The following is a 20,970-nucleotide window of genomic DNA, read 5'->3' as shown; positions in this document are numbered from 1 at the left end:
ACTTTATGCCAGAATTCCCCACAAAGAGGATGCAAATGTTAGGGCACTGTGCTTGAAATAATGCAAGATTCATAGATTAATCACACCTGACATATTTAACTTCTTTTTACCACTTGCTCTTTAATAATTTAATGTTTTAAACTAGAACAAAATAAAGGATACACGATTAATGGTTGTGCATTAAACACTGTTCACTGCTGACACATTTTCATGATAAAGAAATATTTTCTGGTTAGAATAACCTGTACTTTCTTCAATTGCATGTCTCTCAAATACCAGGACATTGGAGAAGGGTTCTAAGCACGATCTTTTGATATGCAGCCATAGTTCAGAGGTATTTATTGGCAAGTGAGAACACAACAACCTTAGTTTTGTATGAAAATAATATAATTTTTGGACAAAACCCCACAGATTTAATTGTTGGTTCTATTTGGCACATCTTCAACCTTTCTTTCCACAGTGAAGAGATTTTTAGAATGCTTATAGTTTATCAAAGAATTCCGTCTTGCTTTGATGAGATTTTCTTTTTGGTGACTTCAGTCCAATTTACAATTTCCCCAAATTAATAGATAAATCTTATGTGTAGATAAATCTAGCAGCATATTGATAACAAAAGTATCTTTATGTTATAGGGAATGAGTCCTCTTAATTCTTCCACAAGGAAACAAAAATAGTTAAGGGTAAGGAAAATGCGCTTTCCAGTATCTTGCAAGATTTAGTAATTAAAGATTTGCTTTGAAAGAACTAGAGGAGATATTCGAAGTCTAATTTTTAGTCTTTCTTGAATCGCATCTTTGTCAATAACTTTTTTGAAAGCTGCAATGGACTCATATGCTGTAAAAAAGTGATGACAGACTGTTGGAAAGCAAAGGAGTCAAAAGTGGCAGGAAGGAGAGTTTGGTGGAGAGTATTCTGCAAGCACACCTCTCAGTTGCTCTCTGTCAGTGGAGGGAACAGTTCCATGAGGGAACTGTGTCGCTAGCAGAAAAAGAATGGTACATTCTGTACCTTCCATATATCACTTGTGAAGTTCTCCAGAAAATACCAAGTGCTTTTTCACCTGAGCCTTAGAATGAAAAATACCTGCTTAAGGTATGATAAAAAAAGAGTTTCCAGAATTTCTTTAGGTATCTTTGATGCCTGCCCCAGAAGACAGTCACTGCCCTAGTGATAGAAAGAGCATACAGAAGTTACCTATAGATCCTCCTAGGAGGAATCTCCAGACAGCTCTAAAGCAGCATTATTTTGTCAAGGTAGAAAGAAAGTTGTGTAGTGCTGACCACACTATAGTCCAGTACTTTGATTCAGCAAGTATTCTAAAGAACAAAGCTCTGCCTTTTACCAGTCCTCACATAAGTTTTGGAGGGATTGGACTTCAACCATAGCTGAACTCTTCCAGAAATATTGCATTTACAGTTTCTTACTTAAAGTAGGTAAAATGCGTCTGGTTCTGTGTTGCAAGTTGCCTTCTTTCCTTTTTACAGTTAAAAAATTACGGGAAAAGGACAAGTTCATAGTAATTCCAGGGAGCCTTTAAACTTAATATTCTGCCTAGAAATGCATTAATTTACTCCTGAGAAGATTTGGAGGGTTATTAATGTTTGATAGGAATATTTCTGTAATTTGTTCCAAATGAGAGAAACTTCACTGCACAGTTAAACACAGAGGCTTATCACAGAGGCTTAGAAAAAGCAAAGGCTTTTTCTAAGAGAGTTTCTGGCAAGACTGCTTGGTTTAAGGTTTTTAAATATCTTTTTACTATGAAGTAATTTTTCTCTTAGAATTGGAGAGCTATAAGACTGTGCTTCTAAAAAAGGCCCAGAACAAAATGTGCTAAGCTCACTGTTGTCATTAGGAAAGAGTTATTTCCATAGCTCTCAATAGCCAAGAGGTAGTGTTAGCTAAAGAGTGGACAAGGATTTGCATAATATTGTATCAGGATGACACTATTATGCAAAGTTTTTCAGTGCAATGAGCCACTAACATAGAACTATTAACAAAATGGCTGGTCAAAGTTTTCACTATCCATGGATCCCAATTAATCCTGAATAAAGAGTGTAAGATAATTAAATTAGTTATTAATATTAATAGAGAAAGCTGTCTTAGAGATGCATAATAGGACAGAGTAACATGGGAGAAAGGTGAAACATTATTATGTTATAAATAACAAATTCTAGAGAGAAAGAGTTAATCAAAAAGATTGATAAGTATATAATCAAAGAAATCGGAAGAGGATTGTATTCCAGCATTCCTATATCCCTCCACCTTGCTCTCTGTTTATTTGACAGTAGTCAGCTTGACTCTGTCTTAACTTCTAATATGTTTTTTTTTCCAGCTCTCTGCTCAATGAAAAGCATCTATGCCTGTCTGTGTTTCATCTCTGGATGAAGCAGATCTACTTCTTGTTTTCCTAATAGGCATAGGTCTCTTGGCATTGGGAATGACCTTTCCAGCCTACAGCCATAGCAGTATAAGTGTGATGGCCACTATTTTGTGTTTATATTGCCAACTACACTCCTGGAGCTTAAGGACACTTTTTGCGAAGTCTCAAGTTTGTAGTTGAGTATGAGGTTTCTAAGATTACCATTCCTTGTAATGTTATTACAGATCTTATATTTCTTCGTCTTCTTTTCATGCAAATCCAGATTGTTCTGATCCTCTCAAGCTTTGCAAGAATTCAGTGCCAAATCTCATAATTCCAAAATTATTTTTGTTTTAGTAAAAGTTCTGTTATAAATACAGTAATTTTGGTTTATATTAGAAGCCTTTTTTATCATTATGCACCAGGACACATTTTTGGTTTCTAAAATTATTTTCTCATTTTTTCTGTACTGTAGTGACAATCTGGGGTCCAATATTCATTTTCCTTTTAATGTGACTCCTAAAAGATACTTGCAATGCTACATGAGGCACAAATTAGTTTTTATAAATTCATTATTTCCACCATATGTTTTTGGTAGCAGTAGTTAAAGCTTCATGTTGTAATGTTTTTCATAAAATAGAAAACAAAATGGATCTTGAAAGCAAAACGTGAGCCTTTCCAGAAAGAAATTCTGCTTAAGATMCAACATGAAGCTTGGTTGAAATATAAAGGAGTACTTTAATTTGTTTTACTTTTGAGAATAAATGCTACTGTCCAAAGGTGGAGAAAAAGGAGAAGTGATCCTCACATCCAGCAAATTAGGACAGGCCACAGTCAAAGTGAACACAGGACCAGAAGAAAGCTGCAGCTCGTGGTGGGAAAAGGGGGACCTGCACTGAAATGGCAGCAGGGCTCAAAAATTGAGGCCAGAACTGATGGTGACTGAGGTCAAGTTACACTGGACTAGAAAGGAGACAGTGCTCTCCTGCTTTCTTAAATTTTGTGCTTTCAGAAGGAAAGAGAGCTGAACTACAGAGAATGGACATTTTATGTGAGTCTTAAAGGACAGAGAAGATAGAACAGAGGAGGAAAGCAAAACGTTCAAAATTATATTAACTCCAAGTGCAATCAGCAGCTCCATAGACGAAGTGAGACAAAGCTAATCTGGCAGTAAAATATTTTTCCAATGCCAGCCTGGACTTTCTAGGAGCCAATATCTTAGAGCAAACTCTGCTGTACCTTTGTCCTGCCAGGATAGCCCTCCCAGGCCCCTTTCTGATGGCCACACTTGGAATAAGGCCTCTCCCTATCATTCTGACCCCAGATATTTCCAGCTAGGTCTGCCACGCTCCTGCATCCCTCCTGTATAATGAATGAACTGTCAGCTCTGATTTTGAGGTGAGTTCTGAGGACTAGCAAATAGGGTTAGCAAAAGTGTTTTAGCAAGCTCAGTAGCTGGCTTTTTTCCACCAAATGCCTTTTAAAATATATATGGAAATATTTCTGCAGACATGTATGCATTCACAAATATACAAATTCACTCATATATTTATACACATAAATATGTGTATATGTGTAGACGTACCCATGAATATAAAAGACAGACTTCCAGGGAAACCAAGCCATGAGAAATTTGGAAGGGAATTTGACAGGAAATAGGTACATGGGCAAAGACTTAGTTGGCAATACATTGTGTTACATCTTTTGAGCATACATTAGCTAAAATAAGTATTTTAACTATCTTTTTCTTACCCTGTTGTAAGTGCTCATCTGTGTGTRTTTCTATGTGCCTAACACTTTCTGTTGAAAGTGCTGATTGTTGAGAAACAGTTTTCCCGGGATAGTCAGCTCCTCCTGCAGCTTTTCTCCCTGTCCTCTTTCTCTGTGCCCTGCCCGGTTGCTTCTGATATAAATCCACAGCTGCTCTTCCTGGGAGGTTAGCAGCAAGCTTCAGGTAGGTTTACTCCTGTTTGCCCTTATCTCGAGGATTTTTGCAGAGGTCCCTTGCCCCTCCTTGAATGACTCTTTTTGTTTTGGTTTGGTTTGTTTTTGTTTGTTTGTTTGTTTGTTTGTTAGTTCTGAGGGAGATGAATGTTTGAGTTTGGGGGGGAGTGTTTGTCTTTGTTGGCTGGTTGGTTGGTTGGTTGATGGTTGAGGGGGGGTTCTGGTTTGTTATACTATTATTTTTATCCTTTTCTCCTGAGACACCAGAGATACCTGAGGAAAGATCAGAGACATCTTTTGCGATATTAGAGAAATAAAGAGTCTCTTTGATTGAATATATAAATAACGTTTTGTTAACAACAGCAGGAATGAATAAAAAACTCACTAAGGAGCTGCAGTTCTTGATTGCAGTGCCAGTTTTGTTTACCTTAACAGAAAAATTTGGCCTGCAAAGTGGGGATTCACCCAACTTACGTCTCTGATTTTATTGTTCCGTTTGCCTTGCCTTCAAATGTTGTGGATGTGAAGCAGAGGTGTAAACACCATCCAAGAAATCCTCCTTTACTCTTGCCAGATTTTTGGCACATAGCACAAGCTGTATTGTGATATGAGTAAAACTTGTAGTGAGGAAGTGAGTCTAAAAAGATATTTGTACGTTTGGCATACAGAACAGAAATGCAGTGGCACAGAGTCACTCAAGCATGATAAAAAATAAGTTTGGGTTTTTCAGACTGAACTATCTCATGACAGGCTCATTAAAAATTCTTGCTGCCAAATGCTGTTTATTTTCACCTTCAGAACTGTCTGCGTTAATAATGAGCAACTCCACTTGCAAGTTATTTGCATAAAGTATTGTTCCTGTCAATGGTGCAGTGCWAGGCGAGGGTGAGAGGAAGGGCACACAGCAAATGAATTCAAGTGCCTGATTGAACCCATTGCAAAAACACCAATGTAGTCTAAGCTATTATGGCACATTCTCGATGAAGTGTAGCTTAGCAGGACTTGACAGTAGGACGGGTTTACTTCTGTTGAGATAGATGGCTGTACTTTGCAAGCATAAATAGTATCTCCTAGATTACTACTGGATGCTTCATTTCTCTTTTTTTTATGTATTTTGAGACTTTGCAGCCTACTAAAAGCTTAAGTTCATGTGAAACACACGATTCCTCTTGAAAGAACTTTCTTGCTATCCTTAAGTGTTTCTACTTTCACAGATGGCTATTACATGGTATCTCTCCATTCTGCTGGGAGCATTGTTCTAAGGAGCTTGTGCATTCCCCATACATTAAGCCTCCAATAATACAGCATTTCCCCAGTAGCAATGAGAATCTGTAGGAAATTTTCCATAACATTATTAAAGGGAAGAAAACAGGACTAACACTGATTCATGTAGTCACTGTAAAAACAACTAATATATCTTTGCTTTATTGTTTTACTGTGTCAGATTTCACAGTTATGAGTTTAACTCAAATGAAGAGCCAAGGTAACCTAGAATTATTTGTCTCCATATCATTCGATAAATATATGATAAAGAGAGTTGGTCAAAAGCATACCAGACTGCTATTTTCAACAAGAGGCAGAAACAGTATTTTCCATTCAGTCTATACCTCTGCCATTCTTCTTTCCCCGTCTATAGATGTATATGCCCTATTCATGTTCTTTGCTGATAGAAAAGCTTTACCAGTCCTTTTAGCTGTTAAATCACTCACAAAAAGTGATGAATTTTTCTAATAAGAAATCATTCATATCAGGATCTGGTGCGTGAAAATGTTTGCAGATGACTAATTTCTGTTATAGGTGAAAAAATCAATTAAGAAAAGAAGCCAAACAAAGCATACTAGAGTCATCAAAATCAGAAAGGARATCTGTACAAGTATCAGTCTTCCAAATATTCAGGACTGTGAGCTGTTAGCCAGTCTGCTGTATGCAGTGCTGAGAAACCGAATAATTTCTAAAGTACTATGACCACTAAACCTTGTTATAATGTGATTTAATAATTAAAATCTGATGCCTACTAAAAAAGATTCACAGACATAGGATCATCTAACCAGAAGCTAATGGAATTGTGTAGCTGTGTTAAAAACTGGATTTATGAAAGTGAATATAATACTTGGAAATATCTCTTGCAGCTGCTGAGATATTTTGTTTATTTGGGGTCTTTTTTGCTTGCTTGGTTGGTTTTTGGGTAGTGTTTTTGGGGGGGGGGTTTGTTGTTTGCTTGTTTTTTGGTTTTTGTGTGTGGGTTTTGGCTAAGCTTTATAAAATACTTCTTTTTCTCCTCTGTGTGTGGTAGTTTTCATAAAGCATTCYTTCACTCTCATTCATTCCCCTCTGCATTTCCACTCTACTTGTTTAATGAACAATGATCCGTTCTTACCCGACATTAACTACATGAATGAAGAAGTCTCCAACAAGATCTACGTGTCTTGTTTTCTGCCCATCAAAGATGAAAATGAACTGCCTTTCTTAAAATGCCAGTCAATAATAGGCCAAATTTTATTCTTCCTCAGGCTTATTTTATTTAGTTTGCTTAGAAATAAACATCAGTCAGTGCAAATATGGATGTTATAGTTCAGAATTTAGATCTAAGAGGACAGTGATCAGATTAATTCTGTGGTTTTGCAAAATAGTCTAAGATAACATAGCAGCAAACAGGAGCGCTACCTGAACTGGAGAAGGTTTACTTCAAGTACAAGTATGTAATGGTACCTGAGGATACAATCATAGTGATTTACAACTATAAATATGATAAAATATGGAAATCAGTTATTTTCTGCTCAGTTTTTCCATAAGAATAAAAGCTAATAAACAGAAAGACCATGTATGTAGTTGTATTAAATGCTTCAAAAAAATAATTGTAATAAAATGTAATATTTAATATTGAATTATGGGKTTTTTTTCTAGTGTGCTATCTCTTCTGTCAAATGATATTTAAGTTCATTAATGATCATATGAAAGGAGCTATCCTTAGGGCACTTATGAATATATTCTTGTCTGAATACAAAGAAGGTGCTTCTGAATGTGTTGGACACAAAAGTTTTGACACATTGGTTACTTATATTTGAGTTAATTTCTAACATGATCATAACACTTTGTCACATAAATCTTGCATTAGGCCTATTTTAGTTGCTTCCTTATAGAAAGTGAATATAAAATAATGCCAACATGAATGGGATTATATTTAGAACTAATATACTCGACTTTATTAATGGTCATCCATCTATGTCATATCTGAAATATCGCCTTAGAAAATCTTCTTTTTTTAATCATCCTATTGACATAGCATTATGAATTAGACTTTGAGAACAACACCAAATACCTGATTCCTTCCCAGACTGACACAAATCAAATGCTTGAGTCCAGACAAGCATCTTCTCCCCCAAAGTCAGTGTTTGGATCTTTATCTGCAGCTTCCTGACCCTTTGTGTAAAATTATTTATGAAGAACTTTCATATTGATTTTTCATTTTTAAACTCCTTTTTTATTTTCTGTAATCAAGAGTTCCTAAGTTCACCATACCTAGCTGCCTAGCACCCTACCTGCACAGAAAATTGTTGGTGTCTTGGATAGAAGGCATCACTGACTTGYGGCTTTATAGCTAGGATTGTTCACTCATATCTGCAGGCAAGCTTCAGTGGAAGCCACCCAGAGCAAAACAAGATTTGCTTCAGTATCAGTGGCTTCTGCTYGTCACACAATATTTTGTACACAGTAACCAAACATGACTCTAGCTGAAAAATGAGCAGATAGAGACTAATATGATTTATTTGAAAATCACCTCTCTTCTGTACAAAAGGGCTGCATGGTTGCCGTAGGCCATATTTTGATCCTGTCCCTCCCAGATGTTTTGTCTAATAACGAATCAAATAAATGAAGCTAGCAATAAAAAAAAATACAAACAAGCAAACAAAAAAGCCCCAAAAACAATAGTAAAACCCCCCAAAAACCCAAACACCAAACCAACAAACACAAAAAAGTGAAACTGAATCCTTTTTCATAAATTAAATACCCACAGGCTTAGTGCACATCTTAAAACCTTAATATTCAGGAACACCAGAAAATCTGGTAGCAGCTGTCCAAGCTCCAGACCACAGCTGGTAGAAGTTCAGTCAGTTCAGACAATAAGCAGAAAAAGTTTAAGTCTGTCTGACCTTTCCCACAAAGATATAACCTAACTTCCTGTCAGACCTGCTACTTTAGATTTCCATCTTGGATCACTGAAACCACATCAAAGCAACAGTTGCTGTAATCTAGGATGAACAGGAAACATATATTTTCCCTAATGTTGTTTAAACATTTCAGTAATGACCCTGGATATATATTTTTTTTAATCTAAAGGTATTTTCTATTGCATGGAAAATCTCCTTTTCTTATTTTATTAGTTTATGAAATGAATGATGCATATGCAAAAATGTAGGCCCAGTAAATCTATTTTTCTTTTGCTCACAAGGAATTACTTCTAGCCTAGAAACAATTTCAGAAAACATACCAAATATGTTTGTTATTGGTTATTTTTCTTTCTCTGTAGGAAAGTAAATGGAATAATTTATGTGTTGAGTAAAGTAATCTATTTGCTAGCTATTAAAAATAGAAATATATTAATTTTCAAAGTTTTTTAAAGTTAAATATGCACATATCTGTTAGTTACAATTAGAGACTGACATGTGTCTCATCTAAAGCTATTAATATTAATGGATTAAAAACACTAAACAGGTTTGCTGGAACAGGAGATACTTATATATTCCCTGTATTTCAGTTACTGTTGTTGTATCTCAATTTTAGTGCAATCACAGAATAGTTAGGATTGGAAGGGATCTCTGGAGATCGTCTCATCCAAACCTCTGCCAAAGCAGGGTCACCCAGAGSCGGTGACACCGGAACTCATCCAAGTGGGTGCTGAATGTCTCCAGAGACTCCATGACCTCCCTGGGCAGCCTGCTCCAGTGCCACCCCCAACATAAAGAAGTGTTTCCCCGTGTTGAGGTTGAAATACTTGTGTTTTAGTTCATGGCCATTGTTCCTTGTCCTGTTACTAGGCATTACTGAAAAGAGTCCGGCACCACCCCCTTGGCACCTGCCCTTGAACTATATACATGCATTAATGCGATCTGCTCCCAACCTTCTCTTCTCCAGGCTAAACATGATGCTAGACATTGCATATAATGTATTAACAGGTAGTCCCCACCCTGAAAAGTTTTTAATGGAAATAAGCAAAGCAAGGAGTAGGAGATAAGAAGACTTACATTCTTACTTTAAAGGCAGTTGATTAAGATGAGGGAGAAAACTGGTTAGAGCTAAGGGACTGATAGCAAACTTATTTTTTGTGCCAGATATCATCCTCATTTTAACAGCACTACCGTACAGTCTTTTTTTCCCCCCTTTTTTTTTCTTTTTTTTTTCCTTTTGTCAGAAAAAAAAAAAAAAGCTGTATTGGTGCTCCTTGACATGAGCACCAGTGCCTTAAAATCACAAGAACAGAACAATTAGGCATTGCCTTTTTGTCAAGATGTTTCCTGGCTGCAGGTGCCATCCAATTATTGTAATGAAGGTCCTAAGGATGCTATTTTGTTCCAGCATTTTATCCAGATTTTACCTCTGTCACAGTGGGAAGGTACAAGCCAGGAGCAGAAGAGATGGTTCTGACCCGGCTCTCAGGCTGAATAAAATAAATCACTAATGACTCAGGATATATGGACTGACAGGGGTCCTTGCATTTCTACTTCTCTCCACTCTCACCCCATGACAGAATTGCTGTGCCCCTCCTATTATGATCCCATGCAGAGTTCTTCTCCTATTTACTCTCAGGATTGCAGAGTTATGCAATAACCCTTATCAGAGTTTTCTTTCTGTAAAAGAAAAAGTTCTCAGTGTATTTGCAATGTAAAAACTTGGTTGTTATTTTTCCAGGACACAGCAGGCCAGGAGAGATACAGAACAATTACCACAGCTTACTATCGAGGTGCAATGGGCTTCATTTTAATGTATGACATCACTAACGAAGACTCTTTCAATGCTGTGCAGGATTGGTAAGTAAAAATTGGAATTCATATTGAATATAAGAAAGGATGTTTGATATCACTTATCTGCTGTAAATAATTTTGGAAAACTTATTTCTAAATACAATGCTTGGATATTCCTATACCCAAATATTGTGGTGGCATTTTTTTAGTCAGGAAAGACAACAAATACTTTAAAATGTGGATATAATTAATTGTAACCATAGTGTCTTCTGTAATTTCAGTTCATGTATGTTACTGATACTACTAAAACTAGCAGCATGCTAGTGTGGAGACTAATTCTTAAGATACCAGAATGTATTTCCATATTTTATGAAAAAAAATGAGATACAATGTTTGAGAGTTATCTTTAAATTTAATTTTTCATCATGTTGCTTTTAACCATAGCTGGATATTCATTATTCTATCAGTCCTGTGAGTCAAGTGTTAAACTAAGCAAAGTAACCTAAAATGGCTGGAACTTGTATTACCTTGTTTTGAGCTTGTCCATAAAAGTGGAGACATCATTTCAATCACACATGGGTCAACCAGCATCCAGACAATCTAAGACTTTTTAAGTAAAGCTAATCTAAAAGGAAAGCCAGAGTTTACCTCATTGGTTTGTTGGGTTTGTTTTTTTTTCTTTCCTTTACAGTTATTTTAATATCCAAGAGCCTTCCAGCAGTTCTCTGAGTGATATGAGTAAACGTTTGTCATGTGTGCTCCACATGCTCTCTTGCATGCAGTTCCCATGGGACAACTGTGTTTGAAAGAGGATGGTGTTCAGAGTTTGTGTTATTTGTTCAGTATATTTCTTTGGCTTTTTAGAAATTTATTTTAAGGTATGCTCTACTATGTACTTTCAGGACAAAGTCAGAAATACACTTGATACTTAAAGAGTAGTGATGCTGGGATGACTATTTTTAACATCAATTTTTGCACAGCATTAAACCATCCAAGAAGAATAATTTTCTTCTTTTCACACTCTTCTACTTATTATTGTGATAAAAAGTGTTGCAAAACCCATGGGGCACTTYCCTTCTCAACACCTGGAGGTTTTCTTGGTCTGTATAAGCTGCTATTGGTCACTTATCACGCTGAAAATAATAACTGAAAACCTTAGTTTGATTCTGCTCCAGTGAAATGGGTTGTCTAGCATTTCCCATGTAAGCACCAGGGATGTAGTTGGGCAGCTCCAAACTGTACCCTATCTTTTCTCCATCCAGTTATTTGTATGAGTCTGCACTAAATTTCTCTTATGAGCAACTCCTTCCATTTATGAGAGAATCAATAAGCCTGCATGACTAGGATAGATTAGATAACTGTCTTTGTACAATTGAACGTATTTGAATGGAGTCTCTGCTTGATATGCCAAGAGGAAGGAACCTTTGCTCCATGTGAGTGGTTATGTCAAGGGAATGTTCTGCCCATGTTGTACAAGCTGGAAACATAATGTGAGTGCTTTCTGTTGCAAATTTGTGAGTGCTGCTCTTTTCAACAGCATGAGACAGAATCTCCTATCTAACAGGAAGTAGTTGAAAGTGTTAGTCATAGATGCTGCTGTGAAAGTTTAGCAAAAACAGGGAATCAAGGAGTGCACCAATCTCCCAGCTAAACTTGCAGATGTTGCTGCCAAGAGCCCTGCTTCCTGACTGACAGCTGGAACACTTGCTTTGCCCTGCTTTTCACGTCCATGGCCTCGTTCTATTCTAGCATGGGGTTAACTGGGTGAAAATGTCTTGTCTAGGACTGGCTGTGATCTGGAAGTTTCATTGTCCCATCTCTGGACAAACCAGATGGTATGCTGTGTATTATCTCTCTTCCTCTAACACAAAGACTTCTTTTATAGCAAGTGCAAAAGGGAGTACTTATTATTAATTTTTCCACCTGTTTGTTTTCCAGTCTCCTAGATCTTTTATGTTTGGCAGTCTTTGTCTCCTGGTAAAAAGTAATTAGGTTTCATACTAATTAAAAATAAAGAAGTCACTCTGAAATGAAGCAATAAAATATTTAAAAACTATGGAGTTCTTAAATAGATTCATTATGAAATATGATTTTTCAATCATTTTTATCTAGAAGTTTTACAAACAGTTGACAGCTCTTATAGAAATTTTGTTGAAGGAAGGAGTTGCAGTATTATGTGTTGAGAGCTGCTGAGAAGTCATCTGCATGATGAAAGGAATGACAGATATGCTGAGTGCCTCACTTGTCAGGATGAGACAGAGATTTGCCTGTTATTTGTATTTTTAATGTCATAAGCCCAGTTGCAGCTCCGATGTTCTCCCTCTTTTTGATTACTCTCATCTCACAGCTCATAATTAATTTTGATCAGCCCTGGCTTCAATTTTGATAGTAATTGCAAAACTACAGCTTGCTTCTGAATGTGATAAAAGTTAAAGAAAAACAGCGATTACCAATGCTGCAGAAAAGCAAGCATGTTTATGTGCAGGTATCTGTGTCTTTCTGAAGTTATGGGAGGATTGAGCCAGAGCTTTCAAGAGGCTTAAAGTGCTTTTCTCTATGACAAATGTGCCTCTCTAAGCAGTAGTGCCATTTCATGTACATGCACAACTGGTCATGTCCAAGTTCAAATCACATCAGCTTCAAGACTTGATCTAGAAACTGCACTGCATCAGTTAGAACAATGAATCTGCAGCACCTTTTACTTTTGAATAAACTACTTCAGTTTAAAAAGTGTGCTGGGATGATTTTTTATATGAAAAGGTATTTTTTGCAGCCTGAAATATTACTTAGATTTCTCTTTTTTAACTACATACACATGAATAATAATTGTATCTCTAGATGCCAGATCTAAGTCAGCATAAATCTATTCAGCTATTACAAATTGTACAGCCCATGTGACTATTAACATTTTACATTTAAAAAACTCAGTATCTGTAGTTTTATCTAAATCTATTGGCACCTATATATGTAATATGTAGCCAAGAATTCAGAGAGTGGGTTTGTGCTGGAAGTCTATCTGCTAGCAAAAACAGCAAATCAAACATGCTTTGACTCAGTAGTTCTCCTATGGAACGCTCCCCAGGGTTTGAAGCTGCCTTTTCTAAGAGGCGTTTTCTTTCAGTAATGCAGATAATGCTGCAAGATGTGTATCTTGGAGTAGCTGATGCACATTGGACATGCCACCCTAAAAACATGAAGATTTGGGGAACAGATTTATTGCCTTTAAATAGGAATCAGTTGTAGGGCTTCCTTTCCTGCTTGCCTGAGTTCTAAATTAGAAAAAGGGTGTAACCAAATAACCAAAACTCCCCATTTAGCTGAATTCCTCAGACAGCATCCACATGTTTCATCTAACTGGCCTGGTGAGTTCTATTTTCGTTAGAAATTCCTTCTAATTAAGTCTGAAGGAGAAATAGGTGAATGTTGGCTCCATGCCACTTCAACCCATACATTTTAGTTCAGCTGTGATGTCAGAGTGATTGCTTAATTCCTGTTTTATACTGTTACCACCTGTAACATACACATTTGTTATCCATTTCCCTCTATGCATTTGACTAGGAAGTCTTAGGCCCCTTTTCATCTTAGTGTTTCAATTCCTCTGTTTTTGGTGAGGTGCATGGGAGTAGGAAGGACAGTATGCTAGGAAACACTCTGATTACCCTTTCCCTTAAAAAAATGTAGTGTTTGTCACGAATTATATGATTGATGTTTTCTAATGTCCCTGTAGGAAAGATTATGGCTATGGATCTTTAAAAATTCAGAGGTTCTTCCATGAAAAATACTCCCCTTTTCTTTTTTTCCCTTTTTACTTTTTTCTAATGCATCATTTTAACTGTCCCATTCTCCCCTCACTGCAGTCTGCTCGAGCTAGTCACCTTTGAGAAGAAATCAGCTGTCAGAAGTTACATAAACTGTCTATTTCATGAGGTGACATGTTCACAGCAGACAATTTTTGATTTTAAGAACTCTGTTGCACTCTATTTACTTCTGTGTTTAGACAGAGATTATTTCACAATTTAGTACCAATCAATATACACAGAACAGCATGAAAACAAATTAAATGTCAAATTAAAACCAGAATTAGAAACTGATTGTGCATTCTTCAGCTGTGCCTTTAACACATGGGACATAGTTACTGGGAAGTGGGTCTAGGCTAAGATCACAGGAATGAAGCAGAAGCCATGAGAGAAGACAAGAGCACATCCCAAGTTGAGAAATATTATTTTAGCCATTACTAAAAATATATGGGAGGGGGGGTTCTTATGCTATATGTGTCTTGATTAAATTATTCAAGGTATCATTTGAGATGGTTTTAAAGCATCTTAAAAAGTATCTATACTACCATCAATTTAAGATAATGAGAATTCAGACATGAAAAATGCAAAAATTTCTACTTCARCATGGTGTTTGACTTCTGGATTTACAAGATCTGTCAGTAGTTGTCATTTTGCAACAACATAGTAAAAAAAATCTAGCATTTCTTTGAACTTTTAATTTTTCTGTCCATTTGACACCTCAACTGAAGTAAAAGTTAACMGCTACATATACAGTGCACTAGAAATTGTGGGTTTGTATGTTCTGTCTTCTCATGGGAGATATGATGGCATTTTTTTTTTTTTAATTGTCATTGAGGGGGGGAAAAAAAAGCAAACTGGGAAGGACATTAGCATGTTATGGGCAAGTGTATGAAGTCATCAAAGCAAATGGAGGCCATTAAGTTAATGTCGGCACTGCTGCATGCATTTCTAAACGGCATATGTTCATACCCTCTTGCTTCCACATGTAAAATTTTAGTCTAATAATCATGCTTAACACACATTTGATCTACAGACAGGTTATTTCTCTTTTACTTCTCAATATGGAACCTTGTTCTATTGTTTAAGAAAAATCCACTATTTGCTGTATGCTGGGGAGCAAATCTGGAAAGTGCCTCCAGGCAAATTTAGGCTCCATCCATCTCTCTTTGCCAAAGCACATGACCTGCCACACAGCACAGCTGCAGCACGGAGGGCAGACACGCCGTGCGTGTCAGAGCCCACGCACCCTCGGGAGCCCTGTCCCATGGATGCTGTGGCCACTGGTGACCTGTGCACAGGCTGAGTGACCGCCATGGGGCTGGCAGCAACCTCAGTGCAGCCACACAGCTGAGAGCCAGCTGGAAAAACACTCTGKAACAGGCTGGTGTTAAATGCACGTGTAACTTATACTGTATTTTRTAACACACACACGCGCTTAAATATATAAAACAACTTGGGCTTGAAATCAATAGATATTTAAGCAGAGTGCCTTGGGTTGTTTTTGACATATTCATAGTTTTCAGCCATGGAGAAGCAAGGCATTGCATGCTTGTGGATGGTTTCATGCTTTTTCTTACTTAAAACACAAGATACACAAATTACATGCTGTGACAAAAAGAGTGAAATTTACCACAGTCTGATATTATCCTTTATTTTTTTTCTAAGTCTTTAATCTGAACAATGATTAAGGGGAAACATAAATGGTATTATTTACRGACTTAAATATAAGAAACAAAAATGGTTTGTGCAATTTGAAGTATTGATAATAGCTGCAATATATGAAATGTACCATTTTCTCTTTTAATGCTTACTGTTATTGGAAATGTCCTTTTGTTGTGCACAAAATAACTCTTCTTTTCACTTTTTATCTTCACTCTTTATTACTATAAGGAGGACAAAGACCAGTGGCAAGATAGATATTTTCTCTAAAAAAGAAAATTTCTAATTTAAAAATATTATAAAGACCTTTGTGAAAAAGGTATTCTTTGTGGAACAAATATGCTTTAAAACTCTGTATTCTGGGCTAGTTTGCTTCACCATTTTCCACCCATAGTTTGCTACAGAATTCCTGTTGTAGGTAATTGCATACATGAAATAGTTCTCTGAGATGATATGTTATGTTTTCTCTCAAAAGTCTATCATGAAACTTTGTCTCACAAATGCTCAATTGGTGCTAGCTCTAATCACCTACATACTTTCCAGTTTTACAGATCCACTCCATGTCTTCCACAATGTTTCTCCCAACATAATCAAAATAAGTATCCCCGAATTTCAAATTGAAGGGCAGAGCATAGTCCTGGATATTTGAGGAGTAGCATATACGGCAACTGAGGGCTCCTAAAAAGGAAAAAAATTATTTAGTATGGAAAGGAAAGAAAATGTTGCAAATAGATACTTCTGATTTTTTTAATTTTCAGAAGATCACCCATGATAGACCATCAAAAAAATATTCACTGTCATCTGAAGTAGTTCATAAAGTCACAGAATCATAGAACATACTGAGTTGGAAGAGACCCATTGTGTTCATCAAGTCCAGCTCCCAACCCTCTGCAGGACACCCCAGGAATGACACTCTGTGCCTGAGAGCTTTGTCCAAACACTTCTTGAACTCTGTGTCAAGGCTTGGCGCTGTGACCACTTCCCTGGGGAGCTGTTCCAGGACCCAGCCACTCTGGCTCAAGAACCTTCTCCTGATGAACTAAACTTACCCTGACTAAGTTTCATGATATTTCCTTGGTCCTGTCATTGTTCACCAGAGCAAAGAGATCAGTGCCTGCCCCTCCACTTCTCCCCATGAAGCTGTTGAATACATGAATGAGGTCTCCCCTCAAGCCTTCTCCAGGCTGAACAGACCAAGTGTCTTCAGCCGCYCATACATCTTCAATTCCAGACTTTCACCATCCTCTTGTCCCTCCKTTGGATGCTCTCTGATAGCTTGATGTCTTTCTTATATTGTGGCCCCCAGCACTGAGGCCCCCCCAGCCCAGAGCAGAGCGGGACAATCCCCTCCCGTGCCCGGCTGCCGATGCTGTGCCTGGTGCCCCCAGGACAGGGTGGACCCTCCTGGCTGCCAGGGCACTGTTGACTGCTGACTCTAAGTTTGTTTTAMATGCCATAAAGTATTACCCTCTCTTGTCACTGATATTGCTAATGCATGGTTTTAGGAAAACTATCCTTGAAAAAAGATGAACATATACCAGTTTTGCTAAAGGCTTTTCTTGATAACATTTGATGTTACGATTAAGCAGTATACTAGCCTGAAGTATGTTACTTTTATGAAGATATTTACACTTTTCTTCCTATTAACTCTGAATTTAAATATGCATATTACACATAGGAATTTATTCAAATCCTTATGAACATGGTTTTTGTCTTGATAGTAGTAAACCTTTGACTTACAAGTGCAAACATCATCAGAAAATGTTTTCAGTTGATTTACTGTCCAAAAAATAATTCATGCATCATAACAGTAAATGGGGAAAGACAGATGTTTTCATGGCACTTTTAATTCTTTCCTATCTTTATGTTCTTGGACCATAAAAGGAAACATATTTGCAGAAAGGAATTTTTTGGATGTGGTTCTTGGTCCTATTGGCTCTTACACTTGCTCCTTTCAGCCATTTTTTTTGTGGGACAAATGGCTTCTGCAGAAGGCTTTACACCCCTACCTTGAACCAATTTTGCCATAGATGTGATATTTTCTTATATTCTAGACAGCCACTCAATATTCAGGTGTCCATTCAGTTATCCTCACCTGCATCAAACACTACTAATGCTGCCACTAGTAAGTCTAACAATAAAATAGAATAAATACTGACAGTTACCTAAGGATTCTCTATATCTTTTTTTTCCCCCTCTAGTCTGAGTTTGGGCAGTAGAACCAGTAAGTCATGGACAGCAATCACGCACTCAGGTCCTGCTCAGCCATCAGCTGGTGAGTGCAGCTCCGCAGTGTAGCTAGTGTCAGTCACTTGCTTCAGGATCAAGTCACTCTTGGCTGGCACTGGACCTGTTTGGCTTAATAGGATTGTTCAGCTTAGTTTAAATAACACACACACAAACACACAAACACAAACACAAACACACACACACACACACACACACACACACACACACACACACACACACACACACACACACATATATATAATTTCAGCTGTCATGGTAGTTGATTAGGACAGCTGTTGGCCATAACTAGACATGAGCTATTATCATCACACATTGCAGCCTCCTTGTTAGCAGCAGCTGCAGACTGGCAACCACAAGTGTGGCTGCCCCTTCTCTACAGCTGCCACCCCTGCAGAGAAGGGCTACATATCTGGGGATTGATTTTTTTCTTGCCTTGTTATACCTGCTCTGTGGTAAGGAAGGCTGCATCATTCCTTTCCTAAGACCCTTTTTCTCAGTCATAAAAATGTGTCTGTGTGATAGGAAATTACCAGAATATTTTATCTGGGAAAAAATGGCAAACTAGCAAATCATTCCTGGCTGCTATCTAAATCTGGCAAGAGGAGCACTCTGGCTTAACTATGCCCATAAACTTGCATTGTTGGACTGGAAATTTCACACTGGATTTGTATTGTGCAGCTGATGAGGCAATGTAAATACTCGGCCATTCGGAGAACTGTTGCTCAATAAAGGATGTGTCTTCCAATCTGTACCACATCCTGCTCTTCAGAWATAGTCACTGACGGTTATACTGAGGTGGATAAAAGCAAACCAGATGATCAGATAAGCATCTAAATGCTGCTGTGCTGATCTTCTGCCCATTAATTAGATTATACTAAGCTACTCTTAATGAGATTTTCAGTTTTGTCTGCTCTTTCCTATGATACGGCTTTTATTTTGCAAAAGGTTAAAATGGAAAATATCTCTAACAGGCTAGTGGTGAGCTGCTGGAGTTTATCAGAAAGACAAACTTAGGGATGGGAAAATATAACAGTATGCTAAAGAAAGTATATGAAATATAGAATCTAATTAATTTAGCTAGTCTGTCCATTTTATAGTTACACACAGTCAGTAATAAAAGAAACAAACCCTAATATGTCATAATCAACTCACAATATTTCTTTTTGTTAGTAATAAAGGTCATACAATCTTGTGGCAATTTTAGTTTTTATTGGCTGAGCAGTAACTAATAGGCTTTTCTTATCTCACTGTAACTGTATATTGACAGAGTTACACTGTCGCTCAGCATTCCCAAGTGAAACCTCTGCTGCCAGCCAACAACACGAGTTCAATCAGTGACAGTACTCTCAGCTGAAGCTACATATTTGCTTTTCTCAGTGCTCTAATATTCTGAATCTGTTACTCTTAACTTCAGAGGAATATCATGGTCCTGGATCAAAGTCAAAGCTTGAGATTTGCTGATGTAGCTGTTCCTTTGGGATTTCAATGTTGCAGATATCTTCTGCAGGTTGGGATATCTCGGTAGCATTAAGAAGCAGTCCCATTCACGCAGCCTGGATGATTTTTGTTCAGAAGGTTAAGAAAACCAGACTATGGGAGTCAGCAGCAAAGCAGTGTATAACTGTGGGCAGTATGAAATTTAATTGAGTCCCTCTCCTTCATGAGCTTTCTCATCTCTGCACCCCTCATCCCTCCTTTCTCTGCACATGATTTCAAGATGCCCTATTTCAAGTGTCTAGTGATGTGAGATACAGGCTGTACATGGGGAAATACAACAGGTTTTATTGAAATTAATTCCTCTGATCAAAAAGTGTCATTAATGTTCTTATATTGAAACATAAATTGCCAAGTGACATAGAAATGTAACTCATTGCTAGGGGCTCTTTTCAAAGCATACTTAAATGGTGGTTAGGTGTGACAAGTGAAGCAAGTGAAGCAAGTGAAGCAACCTTTAGGTTTTCTTTCATCAGAACATTGCAAGGCCTTTACCACTAAACTAAGGTATGTGTAGTGAATGCTTAATAATGAATGTTTTCAATCTCTTTTTTTAAGTCCTTTTGTTTTTTTACAATCTCATTTGTTGTACTGTGCTGTGCTAATCCTCAAATTCTGTTAAGAAAATAAAGCTTTAGGTGTAGCTACAGTTTAGCACCATCATCATTCTGCTAAGGATCCCTAAAAGAACTTGTCGTCCCCTKAGTGTCAGGTGACAGCATGTTAAATAAATATTTCTAATTTGGTTGGTTTATGAATATAATGTTATTATAAAATAAGAAAAAAGGGAAAAAATATTTTTAATCCAGAGTTTCTACTTCTACCCAGTGCTTTCTCKCATTTCCCATAATACCAGGGGCATTGCAGTCTCTTTAAGCAGGGCAAAAAGGCTTACCTGCTTTATGGACCAAGGTTTTGGATGTTTATTAAATATGCTTTAGCAGAAAACGTACTAAAACAGCCTGGAATTTCTCCAGACATTTTGAGTTACACTTGCAGAACTGGCAATGAAAACTGCTCCTTGAATGATACAAACTGGTAATAAAACTCCCCAGAGGGACCAGAGGAGGGACCATCTTTCTGCTTTAATTCTTCTCTGTGATGGCCACCGCACATCCAAAGACTATCTCAGTGGCTGAATGGGCTGTGGTTCCTTTGGTGAATAGTGCAGCAGCACACAAAGATGTGAGCTGCTGAAATGTCCCATAACACTCTTTCAATACGTAAATTAAACTGCCTCACCCACACTGCTATCACTGTGCAGTGCTCAGTTCTGTGTACAGATTTTTTCTGCAAAGTTATGCAGTTCTCCCTGTGATTAGAGCCATCATACRTTGCTTCAGCAATTTGAGAATGACCATCACAAGGGGTCAGGGAGAGACAGCTCATTGATTACATGTGTCAAGTATTTAATCTGTACTTCATTGCTTCATTGGGAGATTGAGCACTCTGGTTTTATTGGATTTGAGGATATGGTTTTCTTTAAGTAAGAGAGAGAATAGTC

At 37.4% G+C, this 20,970-nt stretch overlaps 1 protein-coding gene across 1 annotated transcript in view; it reads left to right on the top strand.

Annotated features, from left to right (window-relative positions):
• The window catches only part of RAB3C (RAB3C, member RAS oncogene family), a 119,631-nt gene that overhangs the window by 49,000 nt on the left and 49,661 nt on the right, over positions 1–20,970 (top strand). Inside the window, exon 3 of the mRNA XM_057389664.1 lies at positions 10,214–10,332. Coding sequence (XP_057245647.1) covers positions 10,214–10,332 — 119 coding nt within the window. The remainder of the gene's footprint in view (positions 1–10,213; positions 10,333–20,970) is intronic.

The sequence above is a fragment of the Malurus melanocephalus genome, unplaced genomic scaffold, assembly GCF_030028575.1.
Source record: "Malurus melanocephalus ecotype Western Australia unplaced genomic scaffold, MMel_1.1 scaffold_18, whole genome shotgun sequence".
Taxonomy (NCBI): domain Eukaryota; kingdom Metazoa; phylum Chordata; class Aves; order Passeriformes; family Maluridae; genus Malurus; species Malurus melanocephalus.
This window is presented reverse-complemented; position numbering and strand designations above follow the sequence as displayed.